General features: G+C 48.6%; 1 protein-coding gene across 2 annotated transcripts in view; it reads right to left on the bottom strand.

Moving 5' to 3' along the window:
* shprh (SNF2 histone linker PHD RING helicase) overlaps positions 1–19656 on the bottom strand; it is a 137870-nt gene that overhangs the window by 91134 nt on the left and 27080 nt on the right. For both annotated transcript variants that reach the window (XM_038800625.1, XM_038800626.1), the window contains exons 6-8: positions 17110–17188; positions 11911–12061; positions 1258–1363 (exon numbers count right to left, since the gene is read on the bottom strand). In XM_038800625.1, coding sequence (XP_038656553.1) covers positions 1258–1363; positions 11911–12061; positions 17110–17188 — 336 coding nt within the window. The remainder of the gene's footprint in view (positions 1–1257; positions 1364–11910; positions 12062–17109; positions 17189–19656) is intronic.

Genomic DNA, 19656 nt, shown 5'->3' with positions numbered 1-19656 from the left:
ATGTGACCCACAGACACGCCGGCTGTAACATGCCAAACTTCACGCTCTTTCTGTGGAGCACCGCCTTCGTCCGGTTGTACCCGGCCCTCCGCTTAGCCACCTCCGCAGTCCAGTCCTGATAGATCCACACTACCGTGTTCTTCCACTTGCTGCTCCGCTCCTTCCTGGTCCACCTAAGCACGCACTCTCGGTCAACGAACCGGTGGAACCGCACCAGCACCGCCCGCGGCGGCTCATTCGGCTTGGGCCTCCTGGCCAGTATTCTGTGGGCCCCCTCCAGCTCCAGGGGCCCCTGGAAGGACCCACCTCCCATCAGCGAGTTCAACAAAACAACCACATAGGCCCCCAGGTCTGACCCCTCCAACCCCTCCGTGAGGCCCAGGATCCGCAAAATGTTTCCGCCTCGACTGGTTCTCCATCTCCTCGAACTGCTCCTGCCACTTCTTATGGAGCGCCTCATGCATCTCCACCTTTACCGCGAGGGCCGCGGCCTCATCCTCTCTTTCGGAGGCTTGTTGTCGGAGCTCCCGGATCTCCACCCCCTGGGCTGCCTGCGTCGCCATCAGCTTGTCCGCATTCGCCTTCAGCAAATCTAGCAGCTCCACCTTTAGCTCCTGAAAACATCGCCGGAGAGTCTCCTGCTGCACCTGCGCCCAGGGCCTCCATTCCTCGAGGCCTCTGCCGGCCGCCATCTTGATTCTCTTCCCCCGCTTTTTCTTAGGCACTGCTACCGCTATTCTGCTAGCCCCGCTCCTGGTCAAGACCACAGACCAGGGGACCCCCTGCAGACACTTTCCCACGTCGGGAACCGTCGAGCAAGTACCGCTGGGGGCCTTTAAAAGAGCCCAAAAGTCCGTTCCTGGCGGGAGCTGCCGAACGTGCGGCTTAGCTCCGCATAGCCGCAACCGAAAGTCCTGTCTTATGACCTTATGAATTGGTGACTTGAACTGCTAAAATCAAATAATCTTCACAATACTTCATTTAAAAAGGATACATTTCCATAGAACCATTTTTGGGACAACTGGAAAGCAGACAAGGGGTTGTATAAAGGCAAGTCTTACTTTTGTGAGGTAACTTCTACTGATTCCGCTTCCAATTTTATGTCCATTAAAATGAACTGGCAGCAGATAGTGGAAAGTGCGCCTGCTTGTCTCATGTGTACTCCCAGCAGATAAGGTTTTGCACCAGATCTAGGGTAATACTGTTTCTTTAGACACCAAATCATTCCTGCAACATGGTAATAAAGGGAGCACTTACTAGGATAGTTCAGCCTTTCCTTGGGTTTGACTTCAGTTTTATTCCTTTTTGTTCTACAAGAGGCTGCAGGTGGTGACGGTGGAACGTAATAATTCACAGATTTCCCCTAGTAAGAGAAGCACAATACCAGATAAGGTTTGACTGTAATGATTTACTTCTCATTTCAACTATCTGAATAATGTTCCCGACAATGTTTTTTCAACAAAAATTAACTTTACTCACAAAACCTCTCCTTGTAAACAAGGTGAGCAGATAAAAGATCACACTAAAAACCACCATGAAATTTTGCAATAGTGATACCAGTACCCAGGAAGTGACAGTCACCGACAACCAAGACGGCAACATGATTGTTGCATCAGTTTGATTGAATTTGAGCGTGCCTAGCTCAAGTCACCTACTTGCTTCATCTGGCTTTCAACGCAGTAAGTAACAGCTGTACAAGTGCATCAGTGATCAAGCTCTTCACACATCAACACTTCCATAACAACTGAAGAGTCCTCTGTTGATGCGATCGGTGATTCAATCTTAGAAATGTGGATTCAAGCGTGGGCAGACAAACAGTGTAGGAGGCAGCAAACTGTGGAGAATTACTAAAGACTTCAGGGGAATGTAGGTTAGCAGAAGGCAGCTGGAAGATGAGATTTAATATTGATAAATGTACGGTGATGCACTTTGAGAGGAGTGGGAACCTCCAGTTAATGGGACGGGTGTGGAAGAACAGAAAGAATTAGGCTTCAAACCTTTTGAAAGTTTGAGTGCAAACCCCCAAAAAAAAATCACCAATCAAGTTTTATAAATGGAATAGATTGCTCTGCAAGCCCCTCCACCTCTCTCTCTCTCGGTTAAGACACTACATAAAACCTGAATCTTGAACCACATATTTTGTCAGCTCGCCTGATATTCTTTGGCATTGCAAGCTTTTCTTTTGTTACAAAACTGTGAAGGGCAATATAACATTTTTCTACATTAAAGTCTCTATCTAGAAATGCAAGTTGTTTCCTTGTTTGTTGTATGTGTTGCCAACCCAAGAAAGCTATTTTTTTCTGTCCAACCAGAGTTTAGTTGTCAATTGCCATGAAATTATCTAATTGAATAAAAATTTGCATTTTTATAGCACCTTTCACAACCTTGGGACATTTCAAAGTGCTTTACAGCCAATTAAGAACCTTTTTTTAAAATGCAATGTAGAAAACATGGTAGTCAATTTGTACACAGCAAGCTCCCACAAAACAGCAATGTGAGAGGGTCCAGGAATCTGTTTGTGGTTGCTGGTGGTTGAGGGATACATGTTGATTAGGACACTGGAGAAAGCTTCTCTTTCTTGAGATAACGCTTCGTGATTCTTTACGTCCATCTAATCGTCTGATAGAGCCCTAGTTTAAAATCCCATCTGAAAGACAGAACCTCAGAAATGATTTGAGATGTATATAATTATGAGGGGGATAGATAGGGTAGGACAGGAAGAAACTTTATCCCTTGTTGGAAGGATCAATGGCCGGTGAGGCATAGGCTTAAAGTAAGGAGCAGGCGGTTTAGAGGGTATGTGGGGAAAAACATTTTCACCCAGAGGGTGGTGAAAGTCTGGCAATCACTGTCCAAAACGGTGGTGGAGGCCGAGACCCTCATAACATTTGTTAAGTATTTGGACGTGCACTTGCAATGCCGAAGCTTGCAAGGCCATGGGCCAAGTGCTAGAAAATGGGATTAGAACAGTTAGGTGGTTGTTTTTGACCAGCACAGATGCAATAGGCTGAAGGGCCTTTTCTGTGCTGGAGACCTCTACAACTATGACTGTGACAGACAGTGCAGCACTCCCTCAGTACTGCACTGGGAATGTCAGCCTGTGCTCGGGTTCTGGACTGAGACTTGAACTTGAACCCACAACTTTCTGTTTCAGAGGTGTGAGTGTCACCCACGGAGTCACAGATGAAAACCATCAAAGGGCACTATGCAGGTGCACAATGAACATGCATTATATTATGGTGCCACTCGCTTCATTTAATTTTCTACAACTATCCTGACCACATGATATCACCCATCTTCCACAGCACAAAAAGACAGAACATTGCGAGAGGGAAACAGGAAGGGGCACCAAAAGAACTGTGAATTGCGCTTTCACGTATCTGATCGTCAGTCCAGAAGTAAAACACTCGAACACGTCAGTAACGAATATTCGTTTATTTACGGCCGGGACAAATCTCTAAGCAGTCGGGTAACCACCTTCGAGAAGTGCCGAAATCCCAGAATAAGGACGGTATCTTTATACATCTTACAGCTTAGGGGTGGTCCCCTTAAATTCCTAGATACACCTATGATTTGGCAAGGATCCAGAACATGTACATATATGGAATTATTCTTCGAGGTCGGGAGGTTATTTTTGACAATTTCTGACACTCATTAGCACAAGTCACTATCAATATTAATACAAAGGTTTTTGTATCCCATGGCCATCTGGCTTATCTCATTCCAAGGCCCTTCCTTTTACATTTCAATGTTTATTTGTTCCAACTGGTCAAACGAGCTTAATTACGTTATCTCTGCAATAAAGTAACGGTTCCCATTCATTCCATTCTTTGCCTTTTTGACCTCTCTGCTTTCACAGATGTGGGTCAGAACATTAATTAGTACCAAAGTCACACTCCCTATATTCCATCCCATAACCTTCTGACATCTTTGCTTTCACAGATGCCGGTCAGACACACTCCCTTTATTTCATCCCTTGACCTGTTGACATCTCTTTCACAGAGCTTTTCAGAACTGTTATATTAACCCTATCAGCGAAGTTCCAAATGAAATCCACTTCTACATTCCCCCCTTTGATCATTCCTTGATCACATAACACTCAGGATACTTTAGATGGAAATGAGAGCGAGGCGGAGGTACTCCTCCTCTACTAGGCTCCGGCAGGATGCCACTTCCTCATATAGGTCAGGGGTAGGTGGAACCAGTTTTTCTTTTTCGTCTAGGGCGGATCTCTGAAGCATCTGTGGTAATGCAGTGGCACCCAAACGGTTAGATAGGCATTTCACACCAGTAGCTATGATACAGAGCAACAAACAGATGGTAACGAAGATAATGAGCCCATGGAATAGGTAAGTGGCCCAAGAATTGGACCACATCCAGCTCCACCAGTCAGCCTGACCGGCGAGTCGCAAGCGCTGTACTCCATCTCTGATATGGGTTACCAGACGCGTGATATTCTCTGAACTGTCTGGAATATAACCCATTCAGCCGTCTGTTCGATCGAGAAAGGAACAGATATCAAGGGAACGCCTCCATGGGCATGGGTCGGGACCTGTGTACATACCCAGCAAGAGGAGACACCCACTTTCTTAGCATAGACATAGGACATAAACAGAAAAGAATTTGCCGTTACATGGTGCGTTGCCCGCTTCCTTCTGGAAGGCGAGTAGGGGTGAGTAGTCCTTGATGGTAAAATTTGTACCCTGTCCTTATCAATGCACCGGTGGTTCCACCTGCATGTGCGGCGATCGTACATTAGAACCATGTACGTAATCAGGAATCGGCGCTTCTGGTCGTCGGGAGGAACGGTGGTTGGGCAGGTTTTGATAGCGGTGGTGATCCATCGGAGATCTGTCGTTGTTCCACATCGTGGGGTCCCTTCCCGGCACATGGGTGGGTGTCGGCTTCCGTACAGGCATCTCCTTCCTTCGGATGCAGCGAGAGAGAGCAGGGTGGCGAGTATTGTGACAGCGAAGAGGGGCCTCATCCTGGTACTCGTGTTCCTAGGACTTAAAGGAAAGGTTTAGAACATCATGGATACTTAATTAACTTACAATGGTGCATATGTACCCATGCGTTCCGGCCCTCCACTTTGACTGCAGTGGGGGTAGTGAGTAGAACCTGTAGGGGACCCTCCCATCGAGGTTCCAAACCTTTACGTGTCCAATTTCGAATTAGGACATAATCCCAGGGTTGATGGAGACGTCATGAGTAATGGATGGGACTTCTTCCTGGGTGGCACGAACTCGGGAGTGTAATCCTTTCAAAATTCTAGTTAGTGTTAATATATAATTAGCCATCTCGGTAGTCATGTAATGGAATTGAACATTCCGTGGAACACTGCTGTCCCAAGGCGTTCGAAAGGGTCTGCCATATAGTATTTCCGCTGGGCTTAGGCGAGTTTTTCCTGCGGGGGTGGCACGTAGCTGGAAGAGTGCTAAAGGCAGGAGTTTGAGCCAAGTGGCCCCAGTGTCTGCTTGTAGTTTAGCGAGTTTAGTCTTTAGAGTCTGATTAGCCCTTTCCACCACTCCAGCGGCTTGTGGTCTGTAGGCACAATGAAACTGTTGCTTTATTCCAAGCAGAGCACAGAATTCCTTATTGATTTGACCTATGAAGTGGGGACCATTGTCAGAGCTCAGCCGGGCTGGAATTCCAAATCGCGGAACAATTTCTCGCATTAACACCTTAACTACTGTCGAGGCCTTGTTATCCGTAGTCGGGTAGGCCTCGATCCATTTGCTAAAAGTGTCCACAATGACTAACACATATTTATAGCATTGACATCTTTCCAACTCAATGTAATCCATTTGTAGGGTCTCAAATGGACCCTCAGGTAAGGGGGTTGTGCCAGGATCACAGGGGACGGCCTTACCGGGGTTGTGCTGTTGACAGATTAGGCACCGACTGCTAATTTGTTGGGCCATTTCTTGCAGTCGTGGGTGCCACCAGCTTTTTAACAATATGTCCCCTGTGGCACGAGCTCCACAGTGAGTTGCAAAGTGTACACATTCGGTCACCCAGGCTGCTAATGCATCGGTCATACATGTTTGTCCTACCGGGGTGACCCACAGCTTATTTTCGATATCATATATACATCCTAAGTTTTTCCACATATTTACAGCAGTTGCAGGAGCGTCCTCCTGCATTTGGATTATGTCAGCAATGGTTGGCATAGGTTTTTCAGAGGGGGACTTTCCCGAGGGGGTTTTAGTCTGCCTCATCATTCTAGGCACCATTAGTTTGCCAGATTTAGAAATTTCTTTTGCCTTCTCGTCCGCTCTCCTGTTGCCCGTTTCCACCAGTCCCGTGCCTTTTGTATGCGCTGCGCATTTTATCACCGCTATCTTGTCTGGGAGCATAAGGGCCTGCAATAACTGTGTTACTAACTGCTGGTGTGAGATGGGTGTACCAGCGGAGGTTAGAAATCCTCTGTTTTTCCATCACCGTCTTGATCGATGATTGCATAGCCAGATTGTCTATCCCCCCTTTCGCCGACGGAAGAACTTCCATCGGTGAAAAAGGAACAATCTGCACTTGGGAGGGGTATATCGGAGAGGTCGTCTCGAACCGAGGAGACTTCCTGCAACAATTGCAGACAGTCATGAGTTGGGTCGAGCAAGTCTGTGGGAGGATGCGTCAAAAAGTCAGCAGGGTTGATAGTGGTGCAGTGGGCAAACTGGATCTTCGGGTTATTAAGGAGAGCAATCTCATATTTGTTCTGACGAGCCATCGTGAGATGCTGAGTCTGTAGCTGTCCCAAAAGGGCCGTAACAGAATGGGAACTATAGACAGTGATATCTTGTTGGAGGGTAATATTAGCAGCCGATTGCAGGCTGTTGTAGATAGCTGCAAGAATTTGGGTACAGATAGGATAGCCAAGGGCTACCGGATCGAGTTTAGAGGAGTAGTATGCAACCGGGCGACAGCGGTCGCCGCGGCGTTGGGTCAGGACAGCTGTGGCGCAGTCGGCAAGGACTGTGCAATAGAGCTGAAAAGGGCGATCAGATAAGGGTCGACCAAGGGCAGGGGCCTGGAGGAGTGCCTCCTTGAGGCGGTTCTGCTAGTGACTGTTTGTGATCAGCGGGCACTAGGACCCTGCGGAGCCATGCAGTGTCAATTTCAACGCAGCAGTTTCGAAACTGCCCAGCACAAATTCTTTATCTGTTTATTCTGAGACCAATGTAGTTCTGAACATACTGAGTTACTCATAATACTGATCACATTCCAGGGGCGGTGGCGGAGGTGGCTGTGGGGGCTGTGGAGGCTGTGGGGGCTGTGGGGGCTGTGGAGGCTGTGGAGGCTGTGGGGGCTGTGGGGGCTGTGGGGGCTTCTGACGTCCCCCGCAATTGAACAGATGTTCCTCATCCCCATCGTCCCCCTCCTCCCAACCTTGCTTCGCATTGCTGACCGGCGCCAGGGTAGGATTAGCATTCTTACGTTTCTTATATTCTTTACATTCCCTTTTTAAGACCTCTACTGTTTTAACAATTCCCCCTTTGGTGAGGCCAATACCCAATTTTGAGGCATTTGCCTGCCAGCTAGCCAGTATAGATGCATCTTTCATTAACTGACAGTATTCCCTCCACAAGGCAATTAATTTCTTTGCGGTGGGTTCTTGATAATACAGAAAAATGTGTCATTTGAAACATGAAAGTCTGGCAATATCTGGTTTGAGAGGGTACAGGGAAAGATCCCACAAAAGGTTAATAGCAGCTGCAAAGAGCAGGGTTATAAAATGCAGATTCTTGCTCACAATCAGGTCTCAGCAGAAACAATGGCTCACACCTTCATGGAATGTAACTATCTCAGAAAGCATCTGAAAAAGCATGGATGAGAGTTTCAATTGCATTAAGTGACGAATGTTTAAAACAGGCAAGTCTTTCAAGTCACAACCAAGTTAAATTTTAGCATACAGCTACGGGCAAAGTTTCACACCTTAATTGAAATAAACTCTCTTAGTAAACAGCTGGAAAGAATGGAAGATGCTCAGTCGAATTTAGTGTCAATTTCAGGGGTAAAATTCTACGAACATCAAGTTAATTTAAAGAAAATTGGAGATGACCTGGCTACGAGAAACATCATTTAAGTCAAAATCAAAGGCAAAGTTATGAACTGGGGACAATTGGAAAATTAAACGATTTGAAACCACAGAAATAAAAGTTAACTATTGAAACAGAAAGCATTTTTTAAAATCAGATCTGAGAGGAGACGATATGCCCAAAATGAATAATTAGTTGTAGTAAGATGTTTACATCAAAGATACTTTTAAACTATCAAAGTGAAACAAGCCCATATACAATACAGTCATTAAAACTTAATAACTCTTCGAAAGAGAATATAAACCCAGGGAGCAGAAGCAGCAGCACTCTGCAACAGCAACAGGAGAGAGAGAGAGAGAGAGAGAGAGAGAGAGAGAGAGAGAGAGAGAGAGACACAGCCTGCTGGAGAAAGACAAGGAAAGCAGCCGAGTTTAAACAGCTAATACAACTCAAGAAGACCAGATTTTAAGTGGTTATTAGCTTACTTCACTTCCTTAATAACACAGGACCCAGGACACCAATGCTATTAAGGGGTAAGTAGGTAAAATTCTTCAGTGAAGGTATGGGTTACACCGGGGGATAGGCTCCGAGAACCCCGCCCGTAACTTCCAGAGAACGCTGCCTGGAATCACGGCGGCAGTCCCGTCCGGAGCCCACAGCCCGGAATCGTCCCCTAGCAGTCCTGAGAACCCCGCCCGTAACTCCAGCGAACGCTGCCTGGAATCACGGCGGCTCCTCAGGCTGCCCCTAGCAGTCCTGGCAACCCCGCCCGTAACTCCAGCGAACGCTGCCTGGAATCACGGCGGCAGTCCCAGGCTGCCCACAGCCCGTTAACCGTCCCCTAACAATCCTGAGAACCCCGCCCGTAACTCCAGCGAACGCTGCCTGGAATCACGGCGGCTCCTCAGGCTGCCCCTAGCAGTCCTGGCAACCCCGCCCGTAACTCCAGCGAACGCTGCCTGGAATCACGGCGGCAGTCCCAGGCTGCCCACAGCCCGTTAACCGTCCCCTAGCAATCCTGAGAACCCCGCCCGTAACTCCAGCGAACGCTGCCTGGAATCACGGCGGCTCCTCAGGCTGCCCCTAGCAGTCCTGGCAACCCCGCCCGTAACTCCAGCGAACGCTGCCTGGAATCACGGCGGCAGTCCCAGGCTGCCCCTAGAGACGATAACCACAGGGTTCACTCACTTACCCTCTTTAAAACGGGTTCGCTGGACTGACCTGGATCTCGCAGAGGCTTCTCGACAAACCAACGGCAAGGCTGAGCAACGATCAAACTGGTAGTAGGCGAATACCAAGGTGGAAAACAAATTTTTACTCACGTTGGGGGCCAAATTCGTCCTCTACTTTGAACGAGCTCAGCCAATTACGGCGGTTAGTTGCGCAGACCCCTCTGGAGATCCCCGTACGGGCCACCAAATGTGAATTGCGCTTTCACGTATCTGATCGTCAGTCCAGAAGTAAAACACTCGAACACGTCAGTAACGAATATTCGTTTATTTACGGCCGGGACAAATCTCTAAGCAGTCGGGTAACCACCTTCGAGAAGTGCCAAAATCCCAGAATAAGGACGGTATCTTTATACATCTTACAGCTTAGGGGTGGTCCCCTTAAATTCCTAGATACACCTATGATTTGGCAAGGATCCAGAACATGTACATATATGGAATTATTCTTCGAGGTCGGGAGGTTATTTTTGACATAATCATTAGCACAAGTCACTATCAATATTAATACAAAGGTTTTTGTATCCCATGGCCATCTGGCTTATCTCATTCCAAGGCCCTTCCTTTTACATTTCAATGTTTATTTGTTCCAACTGGTCAAACGAGCTTAATTACGTTATCTCTGCAATAAAGTAACGGTTCCCATTCATTCCATTCTTTGCCTTTTTGACCTCTCTGCTTTCACAGATGTGGGTCAGAACATTAATTAGTACCAAAGTCACACTCCCTATATTCCATCCCATAACCTTCTGACATCTTTGCTTTTACAGATGCCGGTCAGACACACTCCCTTTATTTCATCCCTTGACCTGTTGACATCTCTTTCACAGAGCTTTTCAGAACTGTTATATTAACCCTATCAGCGAAGTTCCAAATGAAATCCACTTCTACAGAACAGTAGGCACAAATATTTATTCTTTCTTAAATAAGGAGACCGATACTGTGGTCCAGATGTGGTCTCATCAATACCCTGAATCATAGAATTCCTACAGTGTGGAAGGAGGCTGTTCAGCCCATCGAATTGCACCGACCTTTTGAATGAGCACTCTACCCATTTAAGAGTGTCCACCCCGTCCTCTGTCCATTTACGAGTGTCCACCCCGCACGATCCCCATAACCTAACCTGCATATCCCTAGACAATAAGGGGCAATTTAGCATGGCCACCTAACCCGCACTTCTTTAGTCTGTGGGAGGAAACCGGAGCACCTGGAGCAAACACAAACAGACACGAGAAGAAGGTACAAACTCCACACAATCACCAGGGGTTGGAATTGAACCCGGGTCCCTGGCGATGTGAGGCAGCAGTGCTACCCGCAACAGCTGAAGCATTCCTTCCCTACTCTTATATTCAATTGCTCTCGCAATAAATTATTATTATTTTAAAAATAAATTGAGTAGCCTATTCTTTTTCTTTTCCAATTAAAGGGCAATTTAGCGTGACCAATCCACCTAACCAGCACATCTTTAGATTGTGGGGGTGAAACCCACGCAGACATGGAGAGAATGTGCAAACTCCACATGGACAGTGATCCAGGGCTGGGATTTGAACCCAGGTCCTCAGCGTCGCAGTCCCAGTGCTAACAACTGCGCCACATGCTGCCCTGCAATAAATTATAACGTTTTACTAGCTTTCCTAACGACTTGCTGAATCTGCATACTAGCCCTTTGCGATTCATGCACTAGGACCCCTAGATCACTCTGCATCTCAGAGCTCTGCAACCTCTCACCATTCAGATAATATGCTTCTTTTTTTTTCACAAAATAGGCAATTTCACATTTGCACAATTATATTCCATTTGCCAGGTCTTTGACCAATCACTTAAACTTACCTATATTGCTTTGTAGCCTCCTGGTGTCCTCTTCACATCTTACTACCCTACCTATCTTTGTGTCATCTCTACAGTACTTGACAATGCAGATCTCAGACATCACAGGTTCAAACAGGGGGACAAGCAGGAAAAGACATTATACAACTTGAATCTGGTATAATTCCAGTCAATCTCTACTGTCAACTTTCCGTGGTTCAAATATCCTTCCAATAGTGGGATGCCAGAAGTACAGGCAGTACAGCAACAGTGACCTAATCATTGTACAACAAATTCAGCATTACTTCCCTGTTTTAAATGAATTGTCACAATGTATAAAATCCAGAATCTCATTTGCCTGGGTCTGTTCTATCAACAGGCCCACCATTTAGGATCTCTGTATCTGTACCATCACCCTGCTAAGAGTCTTACTCCGCAGTAAAGTTCCTTTCAGGTTTTTTCCTAGTGTGCTATTTTCTGATATCACCAGTTCCCATGGAATTTGTCTTTTAAGCATAACCACAGTGGATAAATTAGCATCCAGCAGGGTTACCAACTCGATGTCTGGAGATTTCATTGGATAATATCCCTCCGCCAAATATTCCACCCAGACAAAAGTCTCCCTACTGACCCGAAGGCAAATACTTTTGCAACTAATTATGAAAAGCATCCCAAAAAATGTTTTAAAAATACAATTGTTTTTAATGCCCCCTATGATCTTTCTGCTGTGTTTGCTCACAGCATTTAATTTGTTTAATTTCCGAAGACTCCAGGGCAGTCCTGCAGGATTGGCAACTCTAGAATCCAGCTAAACAGTGCGCTCAAATGGTGGACTATACCTCCGGGAGCAACAGCATGTCTTGCTTCACGTCTTGGCGTATGTGGGTCAGAATGAGTGCCAGCATTTCCACAGTTTTCCCCAGACCCATCTCATCCGCAAGGACTCCCCCAGGCCAATCAGCACTTTGCAGAGGGCGCTCACGAATAAAGCTAAAAACAGATTGAGAGCACAGAACTAGCAGGTCAAGCAATACAGAAATTCTACATTCATACAGAAATCATAGCATAATAAGCTGCTGATGCTACAGACCATGTCATGCACAACAGATCATTTTATTGCTAAGGTGGAACTCTATGTAACTAAAGCTTGCTCCTTTAAAACACTCGGAATGTAACACCATTTAGTCCGGAAACTCCCCGAGGACCAGATATTTCCGGCTGCACCCAGCATTCTAGGATTACATTGTTGGGTGCGGTAGATAGAACAAGAGGCTCACTGTTTAATTTAATCAGACATTCCGGTCATATGTACCTCCTCATAGTCAGTTCTTACCCTATTATTCCAAAGAAAAAAAGACACAAAATAAAGAAGACATGAAATAAAGAGAAGGGGCAGTAGCAGAGGTGACCAGGACTTCTGGTGGCGGCCACGGAGTGAGTGGTCGCACATTTGGCAGCTCTCGCTCATGGTGGTCTTTGTGTGGCCTTTACGCCGGTTTGTCGCAGAAATTTTGTAGGAAAAAGGTGCAGAAGTGAAAGCAGATGAGAGTGACCCCTAGTTTATGGAGCTGCTGTCCAGAAGTCCCCGGATAAAAGCGATCCAGTTGGTTGAGGCGAGTGAGAAGCAGACAACACACGCGGAGATGGCGGATGTGCAGGGTATGGCCCCACCGGCTCAGTGGTCGATGGACCAGTTGGTGAGCTTCCCGAATGAGAAGTTCACCCAACAGCAGAAGGAAAGTGCGGAGGACTTGGCTCGGTCGGTGGACTCAATCAAGGCGGTGGTTGACCGCGTGGAGACGAGACTGGCAGCCCAGGGACAGGCGATCTAGAGGTTGGAGGAGCTGGCGGGGGAGCAGGAAGACCAGTCCACCTCGATGGCAGCAGAGATTGGGCTGCTGCATGACCAGCAGAAGCAACAGCTGGAGAAAGTGGAGGACCTGGAGAACCGTTCTCGGAGGCAGAACATCTGGATTGTGGGTCTGCCGGAGGGAATCAAAGGATCGGATGCAGGTGCGTATGTGGGGAAGGTGATGGAGAAGCTGCTTGGGGAAGGTGCGTTAGACAGGCCGTTGGAGGTGGATCGGGCCCACAGGGCACTGATGCACAAACCTCAAAGGGGGGGGCGAGCTGCCAAGGGCGATGGTGGTGCAATTGCATCGGTTCCTGGACAAGGAACGCATCAGGAGGTGGGCCAGGCAAACGAGGCGATACACTTGGGAAGGCGTCGAGATTCAGGTACCAGGACCTGGAGCAGTGGTCGCAAAGAGGGCAAGCTTTAATACGGTCAAGTCAGCACTACACAAGGAGGGTATTAAGTTTTGTTTACTATGGGGGTTGCCATTCCGTAGGGCAGGGACTCACTTTAGGTACCTGGGGGTGCAGGTTGTCTGGGAGGGGGGGGGGCGCGGCTCCGCAGGTACAACATTTCTAGTTTGGTGGGGAGAGTGAAAGCTGATCTGGCGTGCGTTGTCTGCTTGTCACTCGCCTCAACCAACTGGATCGCTTTTTTCCGGGGTCTTCTGGACAGCAGCTCCATAAACTAGGGGTCACTCTCATCTGCTCTCACTTCTGCGGGTTGGACCCGCAGCTGGGGAGGAGGGGGGCTGGAGTTCCCGAGGATAGATGAGAAGTTGGTGGAGGATTTGGAAGCCTCAATTGGACTTGGGGAGGTTATAGGTGGGACCAGACGGATACATGGTGGAGTTTTATAAAATGTTTTCCGGGCTGTTGGGGCCGCTCCTGGTAAAGGCTTTTAATGAGTGCTCCCCCCCTGGCAGTGCTCCCCCCAACGTTATCGCAGGCATCCCCTTTATCGTAGAATCTCCCTTATTTTGAAGCGGGATAAGGATCTGGAGAGCTGTGGGTCGTATAGTCAAATCTCCCTGCTAAATGTGGATGCAAAATTGCTGCTAAAGATCTTGACCACAAGTATAGAGGATTGTGTACCAGGGGGTAATAGGGGAGGACCAGACGGGATTTGTTAAGGGACGACCCCTGGCGTCCAACATTAGGCGGCTCCTAAATATAATAATGATGCCTGCAGAAGGGCGCAAGGTCGAGGTGGTGGTGGCTATGGGTGCAGAAAAGGCCTTTGATCGGGTGGAGTGGAACTATTTGTGGGATGTCCTGGGAAGGTTTAGGTTTGGGCAGGGATTTGTGGATTGGATCCGATTGTTATCTCAGGCACCCGTGGCAAATGGAAGGACAAACCGGGTTCGATCAGAATATCTTAGTCTGTATCGGGATGTCTGGAGTGTCCACTCTCCCCACTACTGTTCGCCCTGGCCATAGAGCCTTTGGCAATGGTGCGGAGAGCATCGAACATTTGGCGGGGGATAGTGAGGGGGGGGGGGGGGGGGGGGGGGGGGGGGGGGGGGGGGGGGGGTGGAACATAGGGTCTCGCTCTCTGCAGACGATTTGCTCATTTATATAACAGACCTGTAGGAGGAAATTGCAGGAAATATGGGGATACTGGAGGAATTTGGCCAGTTCTCAGGTTACAAACTGTATATGGGCAAGAGTGAGGTTTTGCGATCCAGGCAAGGGGGCAGGATAGGAGACTGAGGGAGATGCCGCTCAAAGTGGAGGGAGGGAGTTTTAGGTATCTGGGGATTTAAGTGGCAAGGGACAGGGGTCAGCTCCATAAACTAAATTTGGGCAGGTTGATTGAGCAAATGAAAGGGGACTTCCAAAGGTGCGACGTGCTCCCGCTGTCATTGGCTGGGAGATTGTACAGATTGTGAAAATTGCCCTCCCGAGATTGCTGTTCATGTTTCAGTGTCTTCCAATCTTCATTCCCAAGGCATTTTTTAGATAGATGAATGCGGCAATCTTGGGTTTTATATGGGGCGGGAAAGCCCCAAGGGTGAATAAGGTCTTCTTGAGTGAGGGCACGGGGAGGGGGGCTTGGCCCTTCCAATTAGGAAACGGGTAGTGGGGGAGGGGTCGGTGCGGGTGTGAGTGGAGGCGGCATCTTCCAAAGGCACGAGTCTGAAGGCTTTGTTAATGGCACCTCTGCCGTTCTTGTCGGCGGGGTACTCCACAAACCCAGTGGTAGTGGCAGTCTTGAGAAAGTGTGGGGGCAATGGAAGCAGCACATGAGAATGGAGGGGGCGTCAGTGTGGTCACCGATTTGTGATAATCACTGGTTCGCTCCGGGGAGGCTGGACCGGGACTTCAGGAGGTGGCAGTGGGCAGGGGTTGAGAGATTTGGGGATCACTTCATCACTGAGGGCTTTCCCGAGCTTGGAGGACCTAGAGGAGGAGTTTGAGTTGCCAGGTGGGGACGGGTTCCAGTAACTGCAGGTACAGGACTTTGTCCGGAGCTTCTCTCACCTCCCACTACGGGGGCTACAGGATAAGGTGATGTCAAAAGCAGGGAGGGGGGGGGGGGCTCAAAATATATAAGGAACTGATGGTCTGGGAAGGGATCCCAACCCCCAGGAGGTGAAGAGGAAGTGGGAGGAACAGCTGGGAGGGGAGTTGAAAGTTGGGTTACGGGAGAAGGCCCTGAGGAGAGTCAATGCATCCTCGTCATGTGCCAAGCTTAGCCTGATCCAGTTCAAGGTGGTTCACAGGGCTCAGATGACTGTGGCTCGAATGAGTAGGTTTTGTGAGGAGGTGGAGGACGTGTGGGTGGAGTCCTGAGAACCAAGTATCTGGGCATGTCTGAAGTTGAGGGGATTTTGGCCGGGATTTTCAGATGTCATGTCAGAGGCCCTGGAAGGGAGGGTGACTCCGAGCCCAGAATTGGCAATATTTGGAGTGTCAGAAGATCCGAGAACCCAGGAGGAGAGAGAGGCTTTACTTGTCCCTTTACAGCCCCCTTTTGCCCTGCGCCATCCTCCATTCGGTATTTAATCTCTCTTGCCACCCACCCTCTCACAGATCTTCACTTTTATTCTTTCCTCCCCTCTGCATCTGTTTAAAACCTGTTACGGTTCTATTTTGTTCCAGTTCTGGTGAAAGGTCACCAACCTGAAACATTAACTGCATCACTCCTTACATAGTTGCAGTCTGACAGCAATGTGTTTTTATAACATTTCTAGCCCCTTTCGTGCCCCTGCGGACATCCCCAAGTGAAGTACGTTTTTGAAGTATCGTCACTACTGCAACGTAGGAAATTTAACAGCAGGGTGGTGCAGTAATTAGCACTGCTGCCTCGTGGCGCTGGGGGCCCGGGTTCAAATCCCGGCCCTGGGTCACTGTCTGTGTGGAGTTTTCACATTCTCCCGGTGTCTGCGTGGGTTTCACCCCCACAACCCAAAGATGTGCAGATTAGGTGGATTGGCCACGCTAAATTGCCCCTTAATTGGAAAAAAAAAAGAATTAAATACTCTAAATTTATTTTTTAAAAAGGGAAATTCAGCAGCCGATTTCCACACAGCCAGGTCCCACAAAAAACCAGGAGACAAGAAGTAGATAATCTGTTCTTGTGATGGCGGTTGAGGGATCCATGGTGACCAGGGCACTGGGTTGAACTCCATGCTCATCTTCAAATTAGCGCCTCAGGGTATTTTATGTGCACTCCACAGGGCAGTCAGGGTTTTGGGATTAAAATCTCACTTGAAAGGCAGCACCTCTGACAGTACAACATCCCTCAGTGCAGCAGTGGGGGATGGTCGACCTAGATGATGTTCTCAAGTCTCTGGATAGGGACTGGATTCCCGAGCGACTAGAAGCCTCTGGATCGGGACTGGATTCCTGAGCGACTAGAAGCCTCTGGATAGGGACTGGATTCCCGAGCGACTAGACAGTAGGGACAGTAAATGAGACACAGGAGGGAAGCAAGAAACAGCAACGCTGTTGGTAACATAAAGAACCAAGACAAGGTGGAATCTGATCTGAAGTCTAAAGTTGGGGAACAAGGCGATTGGACCTTGGATGAGGATGTACTGCTACCTCTGATTTCTTTGTTATAGTAATCAGACCCACCATAAAAGGACTCTGAATCCTGACCCCAACTGCCAGCACGCTGAGGCCTACAAATTTGGTTTTAGCACCAAAATGTGCTCCAGATATTAAAATATACCCACCAGCCAGTGTACAGGTTGTAATATAATTTCTTCTCATCCTTTGTGGTGATTTCTTTCCATAACAAGTGGAGGGAATCTTCTGCAAGGAAACAATTGTAATTTTTTTAACTGCATCATTACATTGAACATTATGGTGGAGCTGAATGGTAAAGAATAAAGGTGAAGAAATACAAAGGATGGATCAGCTGCCCTCCAACTGCAGTTTATGTGGGCAGTAAGTGTAAATGATATCTCACTTCTATTCTTGCAACTAAAAATCCACACTTTCAACCTTCCCATATAGTGTCTGGATTGATGTGTAACATACCCCGATACTCCTGACACCTTGCAGGATGTGAATCTCTGGTGTGCACACATGTTGGTGCCAGTCACACCTTGAATGCAGCACAGAAGGAGACGGTAATAACTGCCAGTCAACAGAAGCTAACCAAGTTTTGGCAGCCTGGTTCCTAATATCACGAGGGACATTGAAGATTTACGGTTGCTGCTGGATTGGATTCCCGGGCACACCCATGCAGTTTCATGAGCAGAGCACCAAGACTATCTGCTTGGATCAGATAATGCTGCTGACACTGACTGACAGCAGAATTGATTTCTTTTTTAAGTTCATACCAGTCCCCAAGGTTGGAATTTATATTTGAAATGGCAGATTTCCAATATGTTTATGTCAGAAATCCACCAAACTTCAGAATGTGGGGCAGCACGGTGGCGCAGTCGGTTAGCCCTGCTGCTTCACGGCGCCGAGGTCCCAGGTTCGATCCCGGCTCTGGGCCACTGTCCGTGTGGAGTTTGCACATTCTACCCGTGTTTGCGTAGGTTTCGCCCTCACAACCCAAAGATGTGCAGGGTAGGTGGATTGGCCATGCTAAATTGCCCCTTAATTGAAAAACAATTAATTGGGTACTCTAAATTTATTTTTTAAAACTTCAGAATGTGGGCAACATGGTAGCACAGTGGTTAGCACTGTTGCTTCCCATTTCCAGGGTCCCAGGTTCGATTCCCGTTTGGGTCACTGTCTGTGCGGAGTCTGCATGTCCTCCCCGTGTCTGCGTGGGTTTCCTCCGGGTGCTCCGGTTTCCTCCCACAGTCCCGAAAGACGTGTCATTAGGCGAATTGGACATTCTGAATTCTCCCTCTGTGTACCCGAACAGGCGCCGGAATGTGGCGACTAAGGGCTTTTTACAGTAACTTCATTGCAGTGTTAATGTAAGCCTACTTGTGACAATAAAGGTTATTAAATATTAAAATTTCTACTCCCGGTGGTGGGGGGGGGGGAGGGCTTCTTGGACAAGCTGCGATTTCCGAAGGTGGAGGCGGGGCAGGTGGAGGGACTGGGGGCGCCGATTAAGCTGGAGGAGCTGGTTAAAGGGATAGGGAACATGCAGTCGGGGAAGGCGCCGGGACCAGATGGATTTCCGGCCGAATTTTATAAAATGTATGCGGACCTGTTGGGCCCCCTATTGGTTCGGACCTTTAACGAGGCAAGGGAGGGGTGGGCTTTGCCCCCAACTATGTCACGGGCGCTGAGTTCCTTGATCCTTAAGCGGGACAAGGACCCCCTGCAGTGCGGGTCATATAGGCCGATCTCGCTGCTAAATGTAGATGCCAAGCTGTTGGCAAAGACTTTAGCTACAAGGATAGAGGATTGTGTGCCGGGGGTCATTCACGAGAACCAGACAGGGTTTGTAAAGGGAAGGCAGTTGAATACCAACATACGAAGGCTTCTGAATGTTATAATGATGCCGGCTGTGGAAGGGGAGGCGGAGAAGGCCTTTGATAGGGTTGAGTGGGGGTATCTGTGGGAGGTGTTTGAAAGGTTTGGGTTTGGGGAGGGGTTTGTCCGTTGGGTGAGGCTGCTTTATGAGGCCCCAATGGTGAGTATAGCCACGAATAGGAGGTCGGAGTACTTTCGGCTGCACCGGGGGACGAGACAGGGGTGTCCCCCTTGCTCTTTGCATTGGCAATTGAGCCCCTGGCCAGGGCGTTGAGGGAGTCAGGGAACTGGAGCGGCCTGGTGCGGGGTGGGGAGGAGCATCGAGTGTCACTTTATGTGGACGGCCTGTTGCTGTATGTGGCGGATCCAGTGGGGGGAATGCCGGCGGTGATGAGGATTCTCAGCGAATTTGGGGGCTTTTCTGGGTATAAGCTCAACCTGGGTAAGAGCGAGCTGTTCGTTGTGCACCCGGGGGATCAGGAAGAGGGGACTGGTAGGCTCCCACTGAAGCAGGCAGGGAGGAGCTTTAGGTACTTGGGGGTCCAGGTGGCTAGGAGGCCCTGCACAAGCTTAACCTCACAAGGGTGGTGGAGCAAATGGAGGAGGAGTTTAAAAGGTGGGATATGTTACCGCTGTCGCTGGGGGTAGGGTGCAGTCCGTCAAGATGACAGTGCTCCCAAGGTTTTGGTTCCTGTTCCAGTGCCTTCCCATCCATATCCCGAAGGCCTTTTTTAGGAGAGTTAACAGGAGTATTACGGGATTTGTATGGGCGCATGGAACTCCGAGGGTGAGAAGGGTGTTTTTGGAGCGGGGCAGGGATAGGGGGGGGGGGG

This window comes from Scyliorhinus canicula, chromosome 6 (genome assembly GCF_902713615.1).
Source record: "Scyliorhinus canicula chromosome 6, sScyCan1.1, whole genome shotgun sequence".
Taxonomy (NCBI): Eukaryota; Metazoa; Chordata; class Chondrichthyes; order Carcharhiniformes; family Scyliorhinidae; genus Scyliorhinus; species Scyliorhinus canicula.
This window is presented reverse-complemented; position numbering and strand designations above follow the sequence as displayed.